Source organism: Melanaphis sacchari, unplaced genomic scaffold (assembly GCF_002803265.2).
Source record: "Melanaphis sacchari strain LSU unplaced genomic scaffold, SCAv2.0 Contig24_pilon_pilon, whole genome shotgun sequence".
NCBI classification, from domain to species: domain Eukaryota; kingdom Metazoa; phylum Arthropoda; class Insecta; order Hemiptera; family Aphididae; genus Melanaphis; species Melanaphis sacchari.
In genome coordinates, this window is record NW_020271125.1 from 491,572 (window position 1) to 509,580 (window position 18,009).

The 18,009-nt window shown below is 25.4% G+C and overlaps 4 protein-coding genes across 7 annotated transcripts; 1 reads left to right on the forward strand and 3 right to left on the reverse strand.

The window, feature by feature from the left end:
* Positions 1-218: 218 nt before the first annotated feature.
* LOC112595032 (dynein assembly factor 4, axonemal-like) lies at positions 219-6,508 on the reverse strand (the record flags this gene model as incomplete). Its single annotated transcript, XM_025340102.1, is given in 6 exon segments — positions 219-372; positions 808-908; positions 1,017-1,210; positions 1,993-2,151; positions 3,702-3,933; positions 6,222-6,508. Coding segments are annotated over 6 exon segments (1,008 nt in total), but the record flags the coding sequence as incomplete, so codon positions are not given.
* A 379-nt stretch (positions 6,509-6,887) lies between these two features.
* Positions 6,888-11,354, reverse strand: LOC112594999 (D-aspartate oxidase). 2 transcript variants are annotated; one of them, XM_025340061.1, is made up of 7 exons: positions 11,336-11,354; positions 10,709-10,916; positions 9,555-9,675; positions 9,237-9,397; positions 8,958-9,114; positions 7,304-7,582; positions 6,888-7,146 (listed from the first exon to the last, which is right to left on the reverse strand). In XM_025340061.1, the coding sequence occupies exons 2-7, from the start codon at positions 10,912-10,914 to the stop codon at positions 7,051-7,053; spliced, it is 1,020 nt and encodes a 339-aa protein (XP_025195846.1). In that variant the 5' UTR covers positions 10,915-10,916; positions 11,336-11,354; the 3' UTR covers positions 6,888-7,050. The 2 variants fall into 2 exon arrangements, with proteins under 2 accessions (XP_025195846.1, XP_025195845.1); XM_025340060.1 differs by lacking the exon at positions 11,336-11,354 and adding an exon at positions 10,991-11,079.
* A 935-nt stretch (positions 11,355-12,289) lies between these two features.
* On the forward strand, positions 12,290-14,322 carry LOC112595039 (cleavage stimulation factor subunit 2). 2 transcript variants are annotated; one of them, XM_025340112.1, is made up of 9 exons: positions 12,290-12,473; positions 12,555-12,633; positions 12,705-12,874; positions 12,938-13,086; positions 13,164-13,271; positions 13,414-13,573; positions 13,656-13,788; positions 13,846-14,035; positions 14,109-14,322. In XM_025340112.1, exons 1-9 carry the CDS (start codon positions 12,428-12,430, stop codon positions 14,226-14,228), a joined length of 1,155 nt encoding a protein of 384 aa, XP_025195897.1. In that variant the 5' UTR covers positions 12,290-12,427; the 3' UTR covers positions 14,229-14,322. The 2 variants fall into 2 exon arrangements, with proteins under 2 accessions (XP_025195897.1, XP_025195896.1); XM_025340111.1 differs by having other exon boundaries at positions 13,653-13,788; positions 14,109-14,321.
* Positions 14,323-15,828: 1,506 nt separating this feature from the next.
* On the reverse strand, positions 15,829-17,647 carry LOC112595040 (protein Peter pan). Of its 2 annotated transcripts, XM_025340114.1 has the most exons (7): positions 17,549-17,647; positions 17,372-17,488; positions 16,952-17,116; positions 16,540-16,863; positions 16,288-16,472; positions 16,069-16,213; positions 15,829-15,987 (listed from the first exon to the last, which is right to left on the reverse strand). In XM_025340114.1, exons 2-7 carry the CDS (start codon positions 17,405-17,407, stop codon positions 15,889-15,891), a joined length of 954 nt encoding a protein of 317 aa, XP_025195899.1. In that variant the 5' UTR covers positions 17,408-17,488; positions 17,549-17,647; the 3' UTR covers positions 15,829-15,888. The 2 variants fall into 2 exon arrangements, with proteins under 2 accessions (XP_025195899.1, XP_025195898.1); XM_025340113.1 differs by having other exon boundaries at positions 17,372-17,647.
* Positions 17,648-18,009: the final 362 nt, after the last annotated feature.

The following is an 18,009-nucleotide window of genomic DNA, read 5'->3' on the forward strand; positions in this document are numbered from 1 at the left end:
TAAATTTAAATACACGTGAACAAAAAACACGTGATCATATAAATGTTGATTCACATTCAAATCCAAAAGCTTTAGTCATAATTACTTAAAATACACTTTAAAGCACCTATCTATAAAATTATGAAACTACGACAAAAACCGCTATAAAGCCACTATATTATTCATGTATATTATCTGATCTTTTTTAAAACTAAATTTATAACATATTCTTTACTTACAGTCGTTGCATCTTCGACAGCTTTGTGATAGTTTTTCATTTGAAATTGCGCTTTAGATCTGTTCAAATACAATATAGCCATTTTTGGGCTCAACTTAATCCCATGCGAATAAGCACTCACGGCTCCGATGTAATTTAGTTCTGTCATAAATGTACTACAGAAAAAATAAATTAACTAACTATTAGAAATATACAAATTAAATAATAATATCTATATTATAAAATATATATAAATTTAGTGACATCGATTATACTATATTTCGAGATCGTCATTAAAAAATAACTTATATTTTGCATTTAAAAACTTTTTGTTTTACATTTTACATGTGAGTAGTAACTATTAAGTGGTAATAATCTTCAATTTAATTTAAAAATAACTTCGGTATCAATCATTTATATTTTGTCGACAAAACAAAAGTATGTACGTATTAAAAAAATAAAAAGTGGTAAATAAAAAATTGTATCTTTTCATATGTTATTATAGTTATTAAAATTAAAATATATATATATATATCAAACGACGATTTTCAATGTCTCTGCCATATTCAACTTCCCAACTAACCTTAAATCACTAAAAATAAGTTACTTACTTTCCTTTTTGTAAACACCATTCCGGATCATGTTCTTCTGGTCTTAAGTCTTCTTCCACAAACCCTGCAGCCCTTCTGGCAGCAGTCTGCTTTTTTAACCACTATAGTGTATTGACACAACCGATTTTATAATTGATCGTACATTACAATTGTAATAATTCAGTTATACTATCTATACTATAACTATACATCTATAAATAAAATTTTACCTCTTGTTCGTCAGCTTTAGTCGATTCTCTACTCGGAGTAGTAAAGTGTCTCGGAGTGAAATTAATCTCGATTGTTTTAAATTTTCTAGGACTTGGCAATTGATTTATAAATTCATTTGGATCGTTTTCTATCTCGTAGATCTTAATCGTTTCATCGGTTGAAAAAATATCTTTTTTAATTTTCTCATTTTTTTCTATAAAATAAACAAAACAAATAGTTATTAAATAGGTACATTAAATAAATATTAAAAATCTTAATACTATGTTCTATTGCTGTTTAAAATCTTATTGTTTATTACTGCCTTTTTTTTTTAATTGTAAATATTTAATAATAGTCCATTCACTTATATACGTAATTATTATTTATTTGAGTTGTATTCATTGCAAAATTAATAAATATTTTTAACATAAAAAATACCCATTGATCTGTTGATGCAACCAAAAAATAATTTTACCACTGTCATATCATATTCTCATCACAATGTTAATATAGTATATCAAGGGATGACCAAATAATCGATCACAGAAGATTTAAAAGCCAATCCTTGTTCATAAGGATTTATCGTTATATACATTTTATAACGTATCTTATAAATCTCATTGATTGCTTTAACAATAATCTTATGTATTTTATAAACCCTCAAGATAATAATATATTTTAAATATTTAGTAGATCTTAAACAAAAAAATGACCCTTCTTGCATTATACTGTTGGAACTTACAAGAACAGTCTAGAATATTCGCGGGCTATCGCACTGACGAATAGGAAAGTAATGACTGACGATATGTGACCAACAGCCTCGTACTTCCGTTTTCGTATAAATAAATATTAAATGTTTAATGATATATGGTTTTTTCTTTCTTTTTTACGAAAGTGTTTTATCAGCCGTAACTTACTGTCAATACTGTTTACAATTTTCATACTATGTAATTATTATTAAACTATAATTATTTATAATAAATATAATTTTCTTACTTTGATCATGTATAATTTCTGTTTTTGATTTCCACGTACTCAACTCTTTCAAAACTTTTTTTTTCTCTTCGTCACGAATACTTTGAATAAGTTGATGTTCTTTGTTTTCGAAATTTATTTGTTCCTTGACAGCTAATCGGTCTCGTTCTGTTTTTAGAACTAACACATCATAAAAACATCAATAATTAATAAATATTGCAAACAACAAGTCAAAGATTAAATAATTTGTTTTTTTTCTTTTAACTTTGGTACTCTACTATCTGTAATAATTTTGTTTGTTTAAAAACAAATAAAAATAATGATAATAATTTAAAAAGGCAATATGAAAATAAACTGTAATGATATGCTCACACATCATAATTTATTGTATATTTTATCATTTCGTTAAATAAAGTAACGGTCAAGTTGTCGCACGCAGATAGCCTTCAATAAAAACCAATAATCCCTATTGATCACTGACGAGAGAGACGATCTACATTGTTTGGCCACGTAGGAACTCAAACGCTATTGCGACCATATGGCACAAAGCGTTTGACCTATTTTCGTGTGCCGCCAAAAACAAGGGATGGTCCAATGAGGCTCTCCGTCGTCGGGGACCCTGGCTGTCTTGACCACGTCGTCTTCTCTAGTCAATGCATGAGCACCAGCCAAACCATCGAGTGCATGAGCACCGACAAAAATTACAAGTGCAGGCGCACCAGACAAGCGAGCAGGAGCTCTTCCCAAAACCTATCACACACCCCACAACACAAGACTCTGCGAGCGACAGCTGGACTTCTTTCTTTTTCTAAGATAAATCAGTGTTGTTTTTCTTATTTAAACTTAAATTTTCCTTAAATCGTATCGCAACTTGTATTATCTTACATCTTTCTCTGAGGGTTGTACTACAGGTATTCACCGCGGCGAACCAGGTAAGGTGTATGCCCTAAATACTTATTGTTAGTACGAAATCTTTTACCATTTAATTTACATACGGTGTATTTGATCATATTCTCGAATCACGATCTCGAGAACCCTCCGAAGAACAGGAGGAAGGTAATAACGCAAGAACAAGTACATTCAATATTTATTAGTACCGGACTTACATACAAGGCTTGTGTCCCTTGTGTCAGTCCGGCCACACCATACTCATAACTTATACCCATTTATTTTTATTTTAATAAGTTTTTTATATTTTAACTTTTATTTTCCTTTTTTGAGTTATTACAAAACAAAATAAATAAGTAAATCATTTTTGTGTTTTTTATATAAAAGGAAAAAATTCAATGATTAAGTAAACCTATAAGTTACCTAACTTAACCATTCTCACTCTAGAGCACTATTTTTATTTCCTATATTTCCATAATGCCCCTTATCAGTAAAAGCAAGGTAAAGTTTTGTTTAAAATTAAAATAGACTAATAAATCAAATTTTAAGTTCAATTAAAAATAAATTTAAACTTAAATTTTATCTCAAACAGTTTTAGAAAAATCAAGTTTGAATTTATTTTCGAGTGCATAAAAATTTAAGTTTAACCTTTTATTCTTAATTTGTTTAATAGGTATCTTAACAGTAATAGCAGTATACACAGCTGGTTTAATTATTAATTATCTTTGCAGTATGTAATATTTAATAAGAAAAATATTAAAATGAACTTTATATTATTTAAATAATTAACATATAACGTCTACCAAATTTATATAACAATTCATTTTACAAGACATACATACTAGACTTTTTTTGATATTTATTCTGTTGTTCTTCAATGATGTTATTTAAAATTTCACATTTTAACTTTTTTAGCTCCTCTTTTGATTTCTTGAGCGTTAAATTTTCCCAATTAACGCTGTTCTTCTTTTGTAACTCAAATAAAACACATCCATCATCAAAAGTGCACTTACTACATTCTTCATTAATTTCATCCCAAAAAATTGCTTCAAAAATATGCGGTAAACAGCTAATCTTCGTGCATAACAAATAAACATAATGTTTAATGATACAATAATCTTTGACAATAAAAAATTATCTCAAAAATTATTAAAATTTTAAGTTATATTTCTTTATGTTTTTTGAAGTAAATACAAAATATTTTTGAAAAAAATTATATTTTTAAAATTTTATCAGTATAATATTCTAAAATTTTCAACGAGAACATATATTTTTAATTTTATACAGTACTCTCATATTCTTAGAAATAGGATTTAAAACGAGTAATACATTATTTTTTAGTAGAGCTCCGGATATTAATATTTTTGAATCCCTATCTGCAGTTTGATGGGAATAAGAAATGAAAACAACAGAGGAATGTTTTTTACATATTTGAGAAAATTTCAAGAGTTATAGAATATTTTGTTTCTTCTATATATTATCTTAAACTAATTTTTAAATTGTGAAAAAAATATACTCATTTATTTTAATTTTTAATTATTATTATTAATTTAAATTTTTAAGTAAATAAAAAATACTTTTTATAATCATTTATAAATTTTTATTTTTTTTTTAAATGATTTATAGTACCTATAAATAAATAATGTTTTAAAATAAATCGAAATTGTTATTGCGTATAGTATAATTCATAATAATATAAAATACATCAGGTAATTACATAATTTAAATTCTTAAAAATAATGTTTTTAAATTATAACAAAATAATTAACACATCATTATTCATCATTTAAATAAGTAATTTCGTTCAAATTGGAACTTAAAATGCCTTTACATATTTTTAGATTTTATGGTTTCAGTTTAAACTAATTATGAAGAAACTTTTATTCAATTTCCAAAACTTAAATACAAAAAAAAAAGTTTCTTATGAATTTTTAATTACAAAATAGTTTGTAACTTATAATAACTTTAACGAATTTTATCAAAACTTTAACTTCAGATAGGTAGATAAAATAAAAATTGTATTTAATTGTATTTTTAGTATAAAAATTTGCTTTAATACACACATAATTATAAACAAAAGGAAAAATTAAATAACAAAAATTAAAATAAATACTATGAGATAAGTATAATTAGTGAACAATGTTCATCCACAAGTTAAGTATGTGATGTAAAATATATAAACTTGTAACATACTTTTGATCTTAATGGACTTAATATAACAGATTGTAAATATTTTTAAAAAATAAAATAAAACCCATGTATTTTTAATATTTTTATATAGATATAAAAAAATCCTTTTTGAACTTTTTATTAAATTTTCAATTTCGACCCAACAAAAATTTTTTTAATCAAAATGTATAGAAATAAAACCTAAAATTTTTCATGCTTATAAATAACTCGAAAAGTGTTAACCAAATTTGAAAATCTAAGTATATAATGAAAATGGTAATATAAACATTTAGGAAAAATCATGAGTATTGTTGTTTTTTTTTTTTTTTTGAAGTACAATATAATATAAATAACTTTACTGTTTGTAGAAAAATAATTATTTTACGCGTGAATATTGAATGTTGTAATGTAAATATTTTAACTTGAAATACTCATGAAAAATTAATCTTGGTTTCCGATAGAATTTTTTTTTATATGTACAGATCAAAATAATAATAAAGAACCTTAAATTAAATTTTTAGATATTAAATATAAAAATAAATATTTTTATCAATTTCTAATTGCAAAATAGTTTACTTATTTTTACAAATTAATTTTTATGGATTTTATCGAACTTCTAACTTCACCAAGCTTATAAAAAATGTTATTACTATAGATTTACAATATTTTTTAATTGAAAAATTAAAAACCTTTGAGGAACTATATATTAACTTTTCAAGCATTTCTATCTAACCAATGAATCGACATATTTTATAAAAAATAAAACTAAAAAAAAAAAAAAAAATTATTATGTCTTTAAACAGCTCAAAAATATTTTGAAAATTTTATAGTAAATAGAAAATTATGAAATCTACATTTGATGAAAATTTCAGGTAGGTATCTACAGTTATTCGCTTTTGAGTTGCATCAAAAAAAAAAAAAAAATAATTTTTCAAAAATTGAGTTTGTATAAAAATTCCCGTTTTTCCTTAATTTTTTGTTTGTTTTTTCAAATTATACAAATAAGTAAAAGAATTTTTAAGTTTGACCTTTCTAAAATATTTAATTGTTATTAAAACAAATGTTGTCATATTGTCAACTATTTTTGTTACGTACTGTATATCATTATACATACAAACATATACTAAAATTCAGTGTAGGTAATTACATACGACTTTATCTAATAGTTATATAAATACTGCAGTTACACTTACTTTTAAATATTTATTAGATGTAAGAATATCAGCATTTTTCTGAGAGATATGTGGAATTTTTATTTGTAAAAACAATTTACTTTCAGTTTGCCACCAAGAAAAATCTTTCACGATGATAGGCATTACTTTAAATTTGATTTGAGCGTATTGATTATTTTCTAAAGACATACGATGTCTACTTTCATAATATTTTGAGGAAAATAATTGTAATCGTCAAAGAATTGTTTGTTGCCATGGTGTTTACAAAAATAGATGTAACAAATAAAAGAAATTATATGTAACGCACATATTATTATGTACACTATTTATGTTGTTAAATCTCGTTTTTACTTTTAGCAATATTATTTAGAGATACAGAAAAATTTATTAAAAATTTCAATAAAAACAACAGATAATTTTAAAAATTTTATCATTAAATTCGATAATAATTATTTGTTATACAGTTATAACAAATTATTACCTTAATTTTTTCCTTAAGTCCAGTTATGTTATTAAACAGTATTTATTACGAATATAAAATATTTTAATTTACTATTAATAAATAATTTTAATACTAAACACAATAACATAATTGTATTTAAATAATCAACTATTATTAAATAAATCTATTAAAAGAATATCAAATTTTTAAAATAAATAATGAAATATGTTTTATTTAATTACAAGAATATAACCGTAATTAAATCGGACCATTAAACTAATCGAAACAATTACAAAACGATTATCATAATATTTAATATGAAACTTATATCAAGTATATTATTAAGTTTAAACTATTATCTAATAAACTACTATAGCCAAATTCAATTACGTTGTTTATGTTATCAAATCAATTGTTAACTGAAGTCAATAAATCAACTGCATATTTTACTGTTCCGGGCGCTAATGTTACTCCGTATCCTCCATGACCATAATTGTGTACAATCTAAATAATTAAATATAAGTTATTCTTTATTATTGTATGTAAAATTTACATATTAGTTAGTTAATAACTGAAATCTAATATAGTAATATGGTAGATATCAAGAAAAAAATTACCAATCTCTATAAAAAATATCTGTATTTTAAATTTGAATGCTTACCACAGTATCATTTATACATTCAGTTTCTACTCGTATTTTGCTCCTGTAAGGTCTAAGACCAACCCAAACCGTAAAGTCTGTTTTTAATGCTTCTTTCAATGATGGTAATAATCTTACACAATTTTCTATTATTTCTTCTGTGTTGCGTTCATTTACCTGCTCGTTATGACTACCAAAATGTCTACAACCACCAAGTACAATAGTCCCATCGCTTATTGATGGAATTATATAGGTGTCGGAATCGCAATAGTAAAATTTGTCAACCCATGGAGCTTTGACCTAAAACATAATATTAAAATTTTGAATTAAGTATCATATAATATTTAAATACTTTATTATAACACATTTAAGAATATATTAAAAAGTAAATAGGTAATTGGAAAAAATATTATTATTATAACTAGGGAACGGATTTATCTGCACAAAAAGCCTCAAAATATGCTTCTAAAAATGCTATAATATGTTACAAAATATGCACTTAAAACATGTATGGTAAAAAATATATTTTTTCATTTTAGATTAAAAATGATTAAAAAAAATTTTTTAGGTAAATAAAAATGAAACAAATTAAACTTACAATTTAAAATTATAATATTCAATATTTTTTTAAATAAATAGATACATTTTTTACATTTAATTTAATATAAAAAAAATAATAATAAATCATAAAGATAGGTATATAATAATTAAAAACACTAAAATATATTAAGCTTGCAATTGAAAATTATATGCAATACCACGAAGAAAATCTTCAATATTTGTATTATTATTATAATTGGTACAATTTTTTTTTTTTATTGCAGCTGCTTTATCTCGGTAAATTTTTCTTTAGGGGTTTGATAAAATAGGATACAAGATTAATGTTAGATAAGACTTAATCATTAATGATCGAATAGTGTTACGAAAAAATACTATTTGCCTTAAAATAACCCTGAAATTACCTACAAGTATATAACTATATTTGCGATCAATTATAATTTTAAATTCTAAGTTTAATTTGTTTCATGTTTATATATCTTACAACATTGTCTTAAACATTTTTAATCTAAAATGAAAAAATATATTTTTAACCATACATGTAACTAGAGTTGTGCCAAATTTATTCATATTAAAAATTATTACTGTAAATTTTAATTTTCGATCAATTGCTGTACGATAAATTGTAATTGAAATCAATTGGCTTGCGATCAATTGTTTGTGATCAATTGTTGCAGTCAATTACTTACGATAAATTGATAGTACACCGATATTATATGTGGCTATATGAACATAAAAATATAAGATAAAACCAATATACATGCTGAAAATAAAAATATGCATTATAATAAAACTACAAATGTCAAATATACATTATACATTTATATGCAAAATAAGGTAAAAACGTTGAAATATACAAAATATGTAAAATAAATTATTGTTATTTTAATAACAATGGTTTAAGTCAGGAAAAATTCTCATCAAATTTCGAAAAACTCATTCTAATACATACATGTATAACATATAAATCCATCCCCTGATTAAAACTATTGTAGATAAAGTAACAATTATTAATATGTCACTTCATAAATATATTAATAAGTTATTTGATAAATTTATACTGAGCTTTTATTAATATAAACTTTAAATATTGTAAAATTGTAAAAAAATATTTTACCCGTATTACTTGTCCACGAATAGGCAACACATTCACATCATTACATAATTTTCCGGCTCTAAAGCCAGTGCAGTTAAAAACAATATCATATTCACCACACAATTCTTCAAGAGATTCGATTTTTCGCTTAATAATAGTTGCCCCGTTATTACTAATCCTAAAAAAAAATAAAGCGATTTTATATTCAAATAATAATAAATAACTAAAAATAAAACTTCAAACTTTAAAAATTAAAATTGTATAACTGACATACTTATAAAATGGAATAATTATATATACTTTTTTAAAGCCCACGGTAAAAAAAGTTTACATTCAATGACAATCGACGTAAAAAAGCTACCATATTTCAATATATGTTGACTTTCAACAGACGAATAAGCTTTTAGTTCTTCATCGGTAACTTCTCTAAAGTCTGGTGAACAATTTTTCATGTAATGGTTCTAAAATTAATGCATACATTAAATAATTAAATAGATATAATATATGTACATACATATGAAATATATGTTTATTAAATTTTAAACTTAACCTTTATGTTTTATAGATAAATAAATGAATCATGTTATTGAAATATAATAATGCATTATTATTACTTACATTTATAATATCTGGATTCTTAGTCGAAAATATGTAACCAGAAACTTCATTTATGCCGCATGGTTCATCCTTATTTTGTAATAGATTTTTATAAAAACTATAAGAATCGTTAACCCAACGCCTATAAAAAAAAATGCAATAGTTGAGTCAAATTGTAAGAAGTTTCCAATTTCATTTATAAAATAATTAAAAACAATCTAAACTTCAAAAAATATTATAATAAAAGAAACATAGCAGTACCTAACTTAAATAGCTATCGCTAACTTATTATTAAACACTTAAGAGGATATCAGCGTACCATTTGTCTTCTCTCTCTCTCTCTCTCTTTCTCTCTCTAACGCATGCACAAAATAGAAAATTTGTACAGCATTACCTGTGCTGTTAGTTTAAGTATTAGAGTGAGTATTATCAAACCTAAACATTATCTATAGTATTGCGTTAGCTATTCTACGATATTTCAATATTCATGCAAGTTATGAGTATATAAAATATTAAAATTTAAAAATGATTAAATATTGCAGAAAAATACGAATTGTATCATATTTATCTGGATGTATTTTATGTACTATGTTAAATATACTTAATCATATATGTTTAAAATTATAATACGTCACATTTGTAATACACGCAATAAATAAAAATTATAATAATACAAAAATAAGATTGTATATAACTATAAAAGAATCAATTTTTTAAAACTATTGGGTAAACAGTATTTTTTGACACGTTGATATAGTAGAAAAACATAAATCCAAATTTTTAGGTAACCTTACTTTAGAAAAAGCTACATATAATTTGCGATTAAAAAAGTAAAACTTTCAAGATAAATCCCTACCTTTTTTAGATATTGTTCAAGGGATTTATAAATCATTATTGCGAATGCTAACTATTTTTTTTTTTAACTAATGCTAACCCTATGTATAGTTTTATGGCTGAATCAAAATTCATGTTTCAGCTAACAATTAAAAGTTTAATTCCGAATTCCACGATAAGTAACCTTCAACCAATCCTTATAGCCCAAAGAATATTCTTGCAAAATGTAATGCCAATTAGTCAAAACTCAAAAACTGTAGATTTATATAATAAACGTCAAAATTTAAAATAGGCATTTGATTTTTTTTATAAAAGATAATATAGTAATAAGATAAACTCACTGAGAGATTTCGAGGCTGGGCCCAAAAACGTACGTGTCAGGCCGCAACAGTCCAGCTGCGCCGTCACTAAGGGTTTCTCCATTAAACTTATCCGCAATCAGAGTCACGTCGTAATTCGGATATCTCCTCTGAACTTCCAGTGCCGAATTAACACCGACAATACCCGCACCGACAATGGCCACTTTTTTACGTTGCGAAGTCGTCATTTCTATTTATAAAAAAACAAAATGTACTTATTTGTTTAAGAAATCAACATAAATCCAACAGAAACGCAATGATTACAATTTATAACATCGCACAAAGCATGCGTGTGTACTGTACTACAAAATGCAATTATAATAAATTGAACCGATAAAACACTTCAATGTATATGATTAACAATAATTATAGTATAAAGTGATGTATTTTAAATGCGTATATAATTCGACTGGGTCATTTATGATAAATTTAATCATAGTAGGTTACAGTTAATAAATATTTTAACTTGACTAATCAGTGTACTCATATATATACAAAACGTCCAAACTACCAACACGTTTATGTAGTAAGTATAGACTACAGATATTATACAAGAAATAAATATTAATGAAGTAATAATAATAAATTATAAAAATACTTTAGACATACCAAGTGATCTATGTAAGTAATTAAAGTTAAGATGTGCAGATTTGAGTGGTATGCCCTGCAAGGCCGGATTAAGTCATCCGTAGGTCCTAGACTCTGAAAAATATTGAATTTCACAACAAAGGCACATAACATAATGCGATTGTAATAGCGATTATAGGTACGAGGAAATTAGTCAAGTGATGAGGAAATAATTTCTGGACGAGCGTCAATTAAACCATTGTACACAAATATCTACCTTCAATATATCAATATTCCTATAAGAGTTAAATATTTTATAAAAATAGTTTAAGAAGTTTAAAAATCCATCAGTCAGCGGCTGACATAGGCGCTTAACTAAATATGTCATGTATTTAATTCTTCAGTGAGCTTCAACTTCATGACTCAGTCTTGTTTAATCCATAGCTAAATAAAATAAAAATACTAATGATAGGTACGTAATAAACATGTTGGTGTAATTGTTATTTAGCTATGATCGTGAATATGTTATATATTGATTAAGATGTATAATATTATTTAAACCGTGTTCAAAATGTTCAAATCATAATTAAGTATCTTTTTGAATATTCTTATTTCGTAATTTTATAAGGTATAATAGTTTTTAAATTGTTCAATATTATACATATCGGTCAAAATATCACGTTGTTAATCAGTGTTCCTGAGTTTGTAAAATATAAATCCCTCCAAAACATGGATTGTGGACATTTTGACTTCTCACGTGGTTGGTGTTCATAAACAATAAATTATAATTATAGAACTAAATTCTATAACAGAAATCAAACAAACTCTACAATCAAAAATTAAACTTACTCGGCTTTAAAAATATTATTGCTTGAAAAAATGTGTATTTAGATTTCTATAAAATGCACAACTGTCACACTGTAAAAGCTCAGTGTAAACAAATTGTTTAAATTATTATCTACTTAGAAACATATAAACTGATAACAATGTGTTTTCTTCTTTCAGTTTTCAGTTTTTCGTGTAGGTATTACTTTGAAATTTGAATTTGAATTTTAAATTTTACCGATAGATACATCGTACATCGGATAAAATAATAATTTAACTTCAAAAATTCCCAATAGTAAATCATCCAACATGACTGACCAAAACATTTTAGATAAATCTATGAGGAGTGTTTTCGGTATGTATTTTTGGTATTCATATACTTCTATAATATGTAACCTATTTCACTGATGTATTTAATATTTTTTTTTCGTTTTAGTGGGAAACATTCCATATGAAGCCACCGAAGAAAAATTAAAAGATATTTTCAGTGAAGTGGGACCTGTAATATCATTCAAGTAAAATACATTAAAAAAAATCTTTCTTTAGTTACTTATCACAATTAACTTTATTTACCTAACCATTATAGACTAGTATATGACCGAGAAACAGGTAAACCCAAAGGTTATGGATTTTGTGAGTACAAAGATCAAGAAACTGCGCTTAGCGCTATGCGAAATCTTAATGGATATGAAATTGGTGGACGTACTCTACGTGTTGACAACGCTTGTACAGAAAAATCCAGACTTGAAATGCAGTGTAACTATTTAGTAAATTAATTAATTTTAAATATCAAAATTTAAAATTTACTTTGTATTTTAGCTTTAATGATGGGAATGCCTTCTTCGGAAAATCATTATGGTGAAGCCGTAAGTGCTGAAAAAGCTCCAGAAGCCATAAGTACTGCAGTCGCATCTTTACCCCCAGAACAAATGTATGAGCTCATGAAACAAATGAAAGCCTGCATTCAAGTATTACTAACAAAATTACTTTTAATTTGTAGTAAAAATAATAACTATAAAACTTATAACTCTTTGTACATGTATAGAATAATCCAACTGAAGCTAGAAACATGTTACTACAAAATCCTCAACTTGGATACGCATTATTACAAGCACAAATTATAATGAAAATAGTGGATCCTCAAGTCGCAGCTGTAATTATAAAAAATAAAAGATTTTTATCAATATTACTAGATGAAATTAAAATATATTAATTTTTTAGATAACTCTTCCTGAGTTTTGCCTATTAAAATTAAGTATTTAAGTTAATTGTATTCAAATTATATTATTTGACAGAGTATGTTGCAATCTTCTAATCAAGTTCCACCTACTCCAATACCCAATAATTCTGTTACTGCAACAACAACCGTCAATCCAATGCCTCATATGCCCAATAATGATAATAATGTGTGGTCACAACCCAAGCCTTCAATTCCTCCAATGATCCAGTCTCATGGTATGAAATATGATAAATGCTGCTATAATAAATATTAAATTAATTATTTTGTATTTTGTTTTTTTTTTTTTATGATTAGTAGAAGACATGGATTTAAGACAAGTAAATCGTGGCCGGGTCATGGATCAAGATTTAAGACAACCACCAATTCAAATGCCAATCACTCAACCATTGTCATCAATACCAGTTGAATCGTCTATTCCACCACCATTACCGTAATTCTTATTAAAATAATTAAATTATTTTTAACTTATTATTATGCAATATTGTAGGGTATCAAGAGACCCTCGAGCACCAGTATCGATGGATTCAGATATTCGAACTTATACAATTAGAGATCCTAGAGCAAACACTAGTAATGCTGCTGCAACACCACCACAAATACCTCCTCAGGCTGTTCAGCAACCTACTCGACCACAGGTACAACTGCCTAAACCCGGTTCTTCTACAGATACAGAAAAGGTAATTATTCTAATTTCTTTATCAACATGATACATAAAATAAAATACTTTTATTAATTTGTGTTATATTTTAGGCGGCATTAATCATGCAAGTGTTACAATTAACTGAGGAACAAATATCAAAATTGCCTGCAGAACAACGACAAAGCATACTTGTTTTGAAAGAGCAAATAGCTAAGTCTGCTCAGAGATAATTTTACTTAGATAGTATCTTTAAACTTTTAATACATTTAATTTATTTACGAATAGGTTTAATTTTTAAAACTATTAATATTTTAATTGAATGACAATATATTAGTATTGCGTTATTATAATTGTCACCATTTATATATTTATGATGATAAATGTTATAACATTTATATACACCATCAAATCAAAAGTACTTATTAACATGGCTTTAAATACTATCTAAAGCTATGCTTATAATGAAATTGATTTAAAAAAACATTTTATTTTTACTCAATCAAAGTGATATAATTATAATTTTATTGCAATGTACTATGTATAGTGTTTTATTACTATAAAAAACTATTTGTATTATTATTATTATTATTATTACTATTAGTATTTAATAGCTAAATTTCAAGACTAATACTGAGAAGCACTGTATACTATCAAACTATTAATATCATTTTCAAAATCTGAACATTGTGTTTAGTGTTTAAGGTACAAAAGTAATGTACTAAGTTAAGGATCCTCTTGCAGTCTTTATTAGTATTTAAAATCACAGTACTTAGACAGTAATTTTAAAATAAAAATGTTTAATAAAATATACATATTTATCTGCAAAACAAATAACAAGAATTTTCAAATTTTATTAAATTGACTAGGGACTGGTGAACATTGATTCTAGTAATAGCAAGCTGCCTTTAAGTTGAAAAAATGAAAACCATTTCACTAGAAATTTGGTCAGTAGTGATTTTAGATGTCTAAAAATTGGTCATCTACAAGAAAGTGATTTTCAAAGTCCTTGTTGGTTAGGTCCTGTTGCTATTTTAAAAATAAAAAAATAAATAAATACATACATACCAACAAGAATAATTTAGTGTCTATCAATCAGTCATCATCCAATATAAATTGATACCTGGTTGGGCAATCTGCCACAAATTAACTGCTGAAAAAACTTCACCTAATTAATTTTAAAATATTAAATATTTTAAATATCCAGTATTATAATAATTTAATTATTAATTACTAAATTACGTAAGGGAATTACTTAAGATTAATTTGTTTTTTCTGTATTTATTCCAAGCATTAAACATCAATTTTAATTTACTTAAATAGTATAAATTTGAGGATAAAAGATCAAAATTAAATTTTACCTAGAATTTGTATAAAAAATGTTTCTTCAAATTAATTTTCTTTTAATATACAAGTATATCTATTTAAACAAAAAAGTAAGAATATATAACTTTTTAGTTAAGGACTAATTTTTAGGGATATGTTCCTATCTCATCCATTGTATCACCTCCTATGTACATTTTAAATATGATTATAGCTTAAGTTTATACTTACTATAATTAAATTAACCAAGAATTATCACATCAAAACTATGGACTTAATGTATATTTTGTACACCATGGAATTTAATAGTCTTCTGTAGAAAATGTTAACTGTACGACGTTTAAATTGGGAAACTCAATCTATCTTAAGATGCACTTGACATCAACATTACAAATGTATCAGTGCTACATGATTATATCTAATCATTTCTATCATGATATTTACGAAATAAACATCTCAAAACAATCACTAAAAACTGATAATTGTATTATAAACAAAAAACATGATACATACATTATTTCATTTTTTATATAATTATGATAAATATATAAAAGTTATGAATTTTTATAGTTAATCCTCCTCTTCCGCTTTTGTTTTATCGTCTGGTTTTTTGATAAATTCATGGAACATCACATCGCCAGTCATAAGTCCATCTTCAACTTTAATCAACTATACCATTTTTAACATATTAATAGTTTTGATTAACCATGGTTCATAAAAAAAATAAAACTTGTTATTCTATGATTTTACCTGTAATGTGAGTCTTGGACCAAGTTCACTCAACCTTATGGAAGACTGAGTTCCTACTATGTTGCCTCGACTCACTAATTTTTGTGGAACAACAACATTAGAATTCGTAGATTCTTCAAATTCGCTATCAGACAATAATTCTGGTCTACAAAATATTAAATGTCATTTTAGAATAATAAATTTAAACGCATAGAGATAGATTGCATATTGACTATTTACTTTAACAAAAATTCATCAATGTCATCAAAGTTTGATAAATCAGGTACTTTACTTTGAACAATTTTTTTTACACCTTTAGATAAGCCAACTGGAACAGTTTTAATAGCATAATGTCTAAAATCAATCAATTTTGTTTCAGTGTTGTAGTTCATTAAAACACATCTTTTAATATCATTCAAATTTACCTAGTTTTAATATAGGAAAAAATAAAATTAATATTTAGTTTTATAATATGATCAGTATTGTCTTTACTTTTGTGACGTTGATGGTTGGGAACATATTTTGAAACATAGTAGCCATTAGGTTGATATGTAGTCCTTCACCAGTAAAATTATTCATAACAATCAACGGGGCATGACTGAACAATTTTGGATTTACCATTTGTTTGCGCAAAGATGACACAACATCTTTGCTTAAAGCATAGTTATGTAGTTTAAATGTCATTGTAGGACCCTGAGGTAATCTGGCCACACGAAAATTAACCCCAGTTTCTGAGCTTGTGAATACGCACAAATGTGAAACATGCATTGGACCCGCTAAGGCGACAAAATCTTTAATTGTGTTTTTTTTGTAAACCTGTTCAAAGGAAGAAGGTTAAATAATGAATCATATACTTGAGTATGAGGTACTGCACTTTAAATTAATAATTATATTTCTGAATTACTTGTAATGAAGAAGCAGTAAATGGTTCCATAACTTTTCGAAAATCTTTGACCAATTGTAACAGACTTTTACCAATTTGTCCTCGGTGGATAACAAATGAATGTGGAGCTCTTTTCAATTCTTCTGGTTCTTCATACACAGTTTTCTTTAATTTCTTCAACCGTTTCTGTTTTCATCGAATAAATGATAAAATAAACAAATAAATGAAACATCAATTAATGTCTAAAACTTTAAAATTTAAATTTAAACTCTGTTATAAATTTTTAATAAAGTAACTATTAAATTTTCCTTAAGATGAAAATATAACACAAGTTTGAAACTATATTACATACATAGGCACATAGCTAATTTATTCTAGGATATAATTATGTTTTCAAACGCTAAACAAATCATACATAGATGCAAATAATGAAATACTTACATTTTTCTTAACGGTAGATTTACGTTTGGAACCCATATTGTAAAACTGTTGAGTTAATTAAAATAATTCTACTTATTATTAGAAGTCTGTAAAGTATCCAATATCGAACGCCTTGAACTGTAACCACCGAGTTTATGATACTGTAACACTAATTATTGCTGTCTGTTGTGTACTTACTACTCAGGTATTTGTGTACTGAAATTAAAGTATTGTTCTCAGATTTTATAATAAGTAAAACATAAAGATGAATACACGTGTTTCGAATGTTTTGATGTCTGATAACGTTTATCGAAATATATCTATCAACCTGTCTTATCTATTATAGTCACGGATCATAGTAGGAAACACGGAAAATATACGCCGACCGTCTGCGCCAAGCGGCAGTTTTGTGATAGTGGTTGTCAAATCATCAAACATATAACCCGCGTTTTTTTAAACATCAAATTATTTATAATACCTATGAGTATAATTTTTGCAATAGAATAGAGCGATATTTTAATGATCTGTTTATTTTATAAACCATGTACATAATGTTTAATATAAAAACAATTTACAAATATTATTTTGATGGAAAAACTTAATTACATACAAGCATAATATCATAAAATAATAATAATAAAAAAATAATTTTTAAGTGT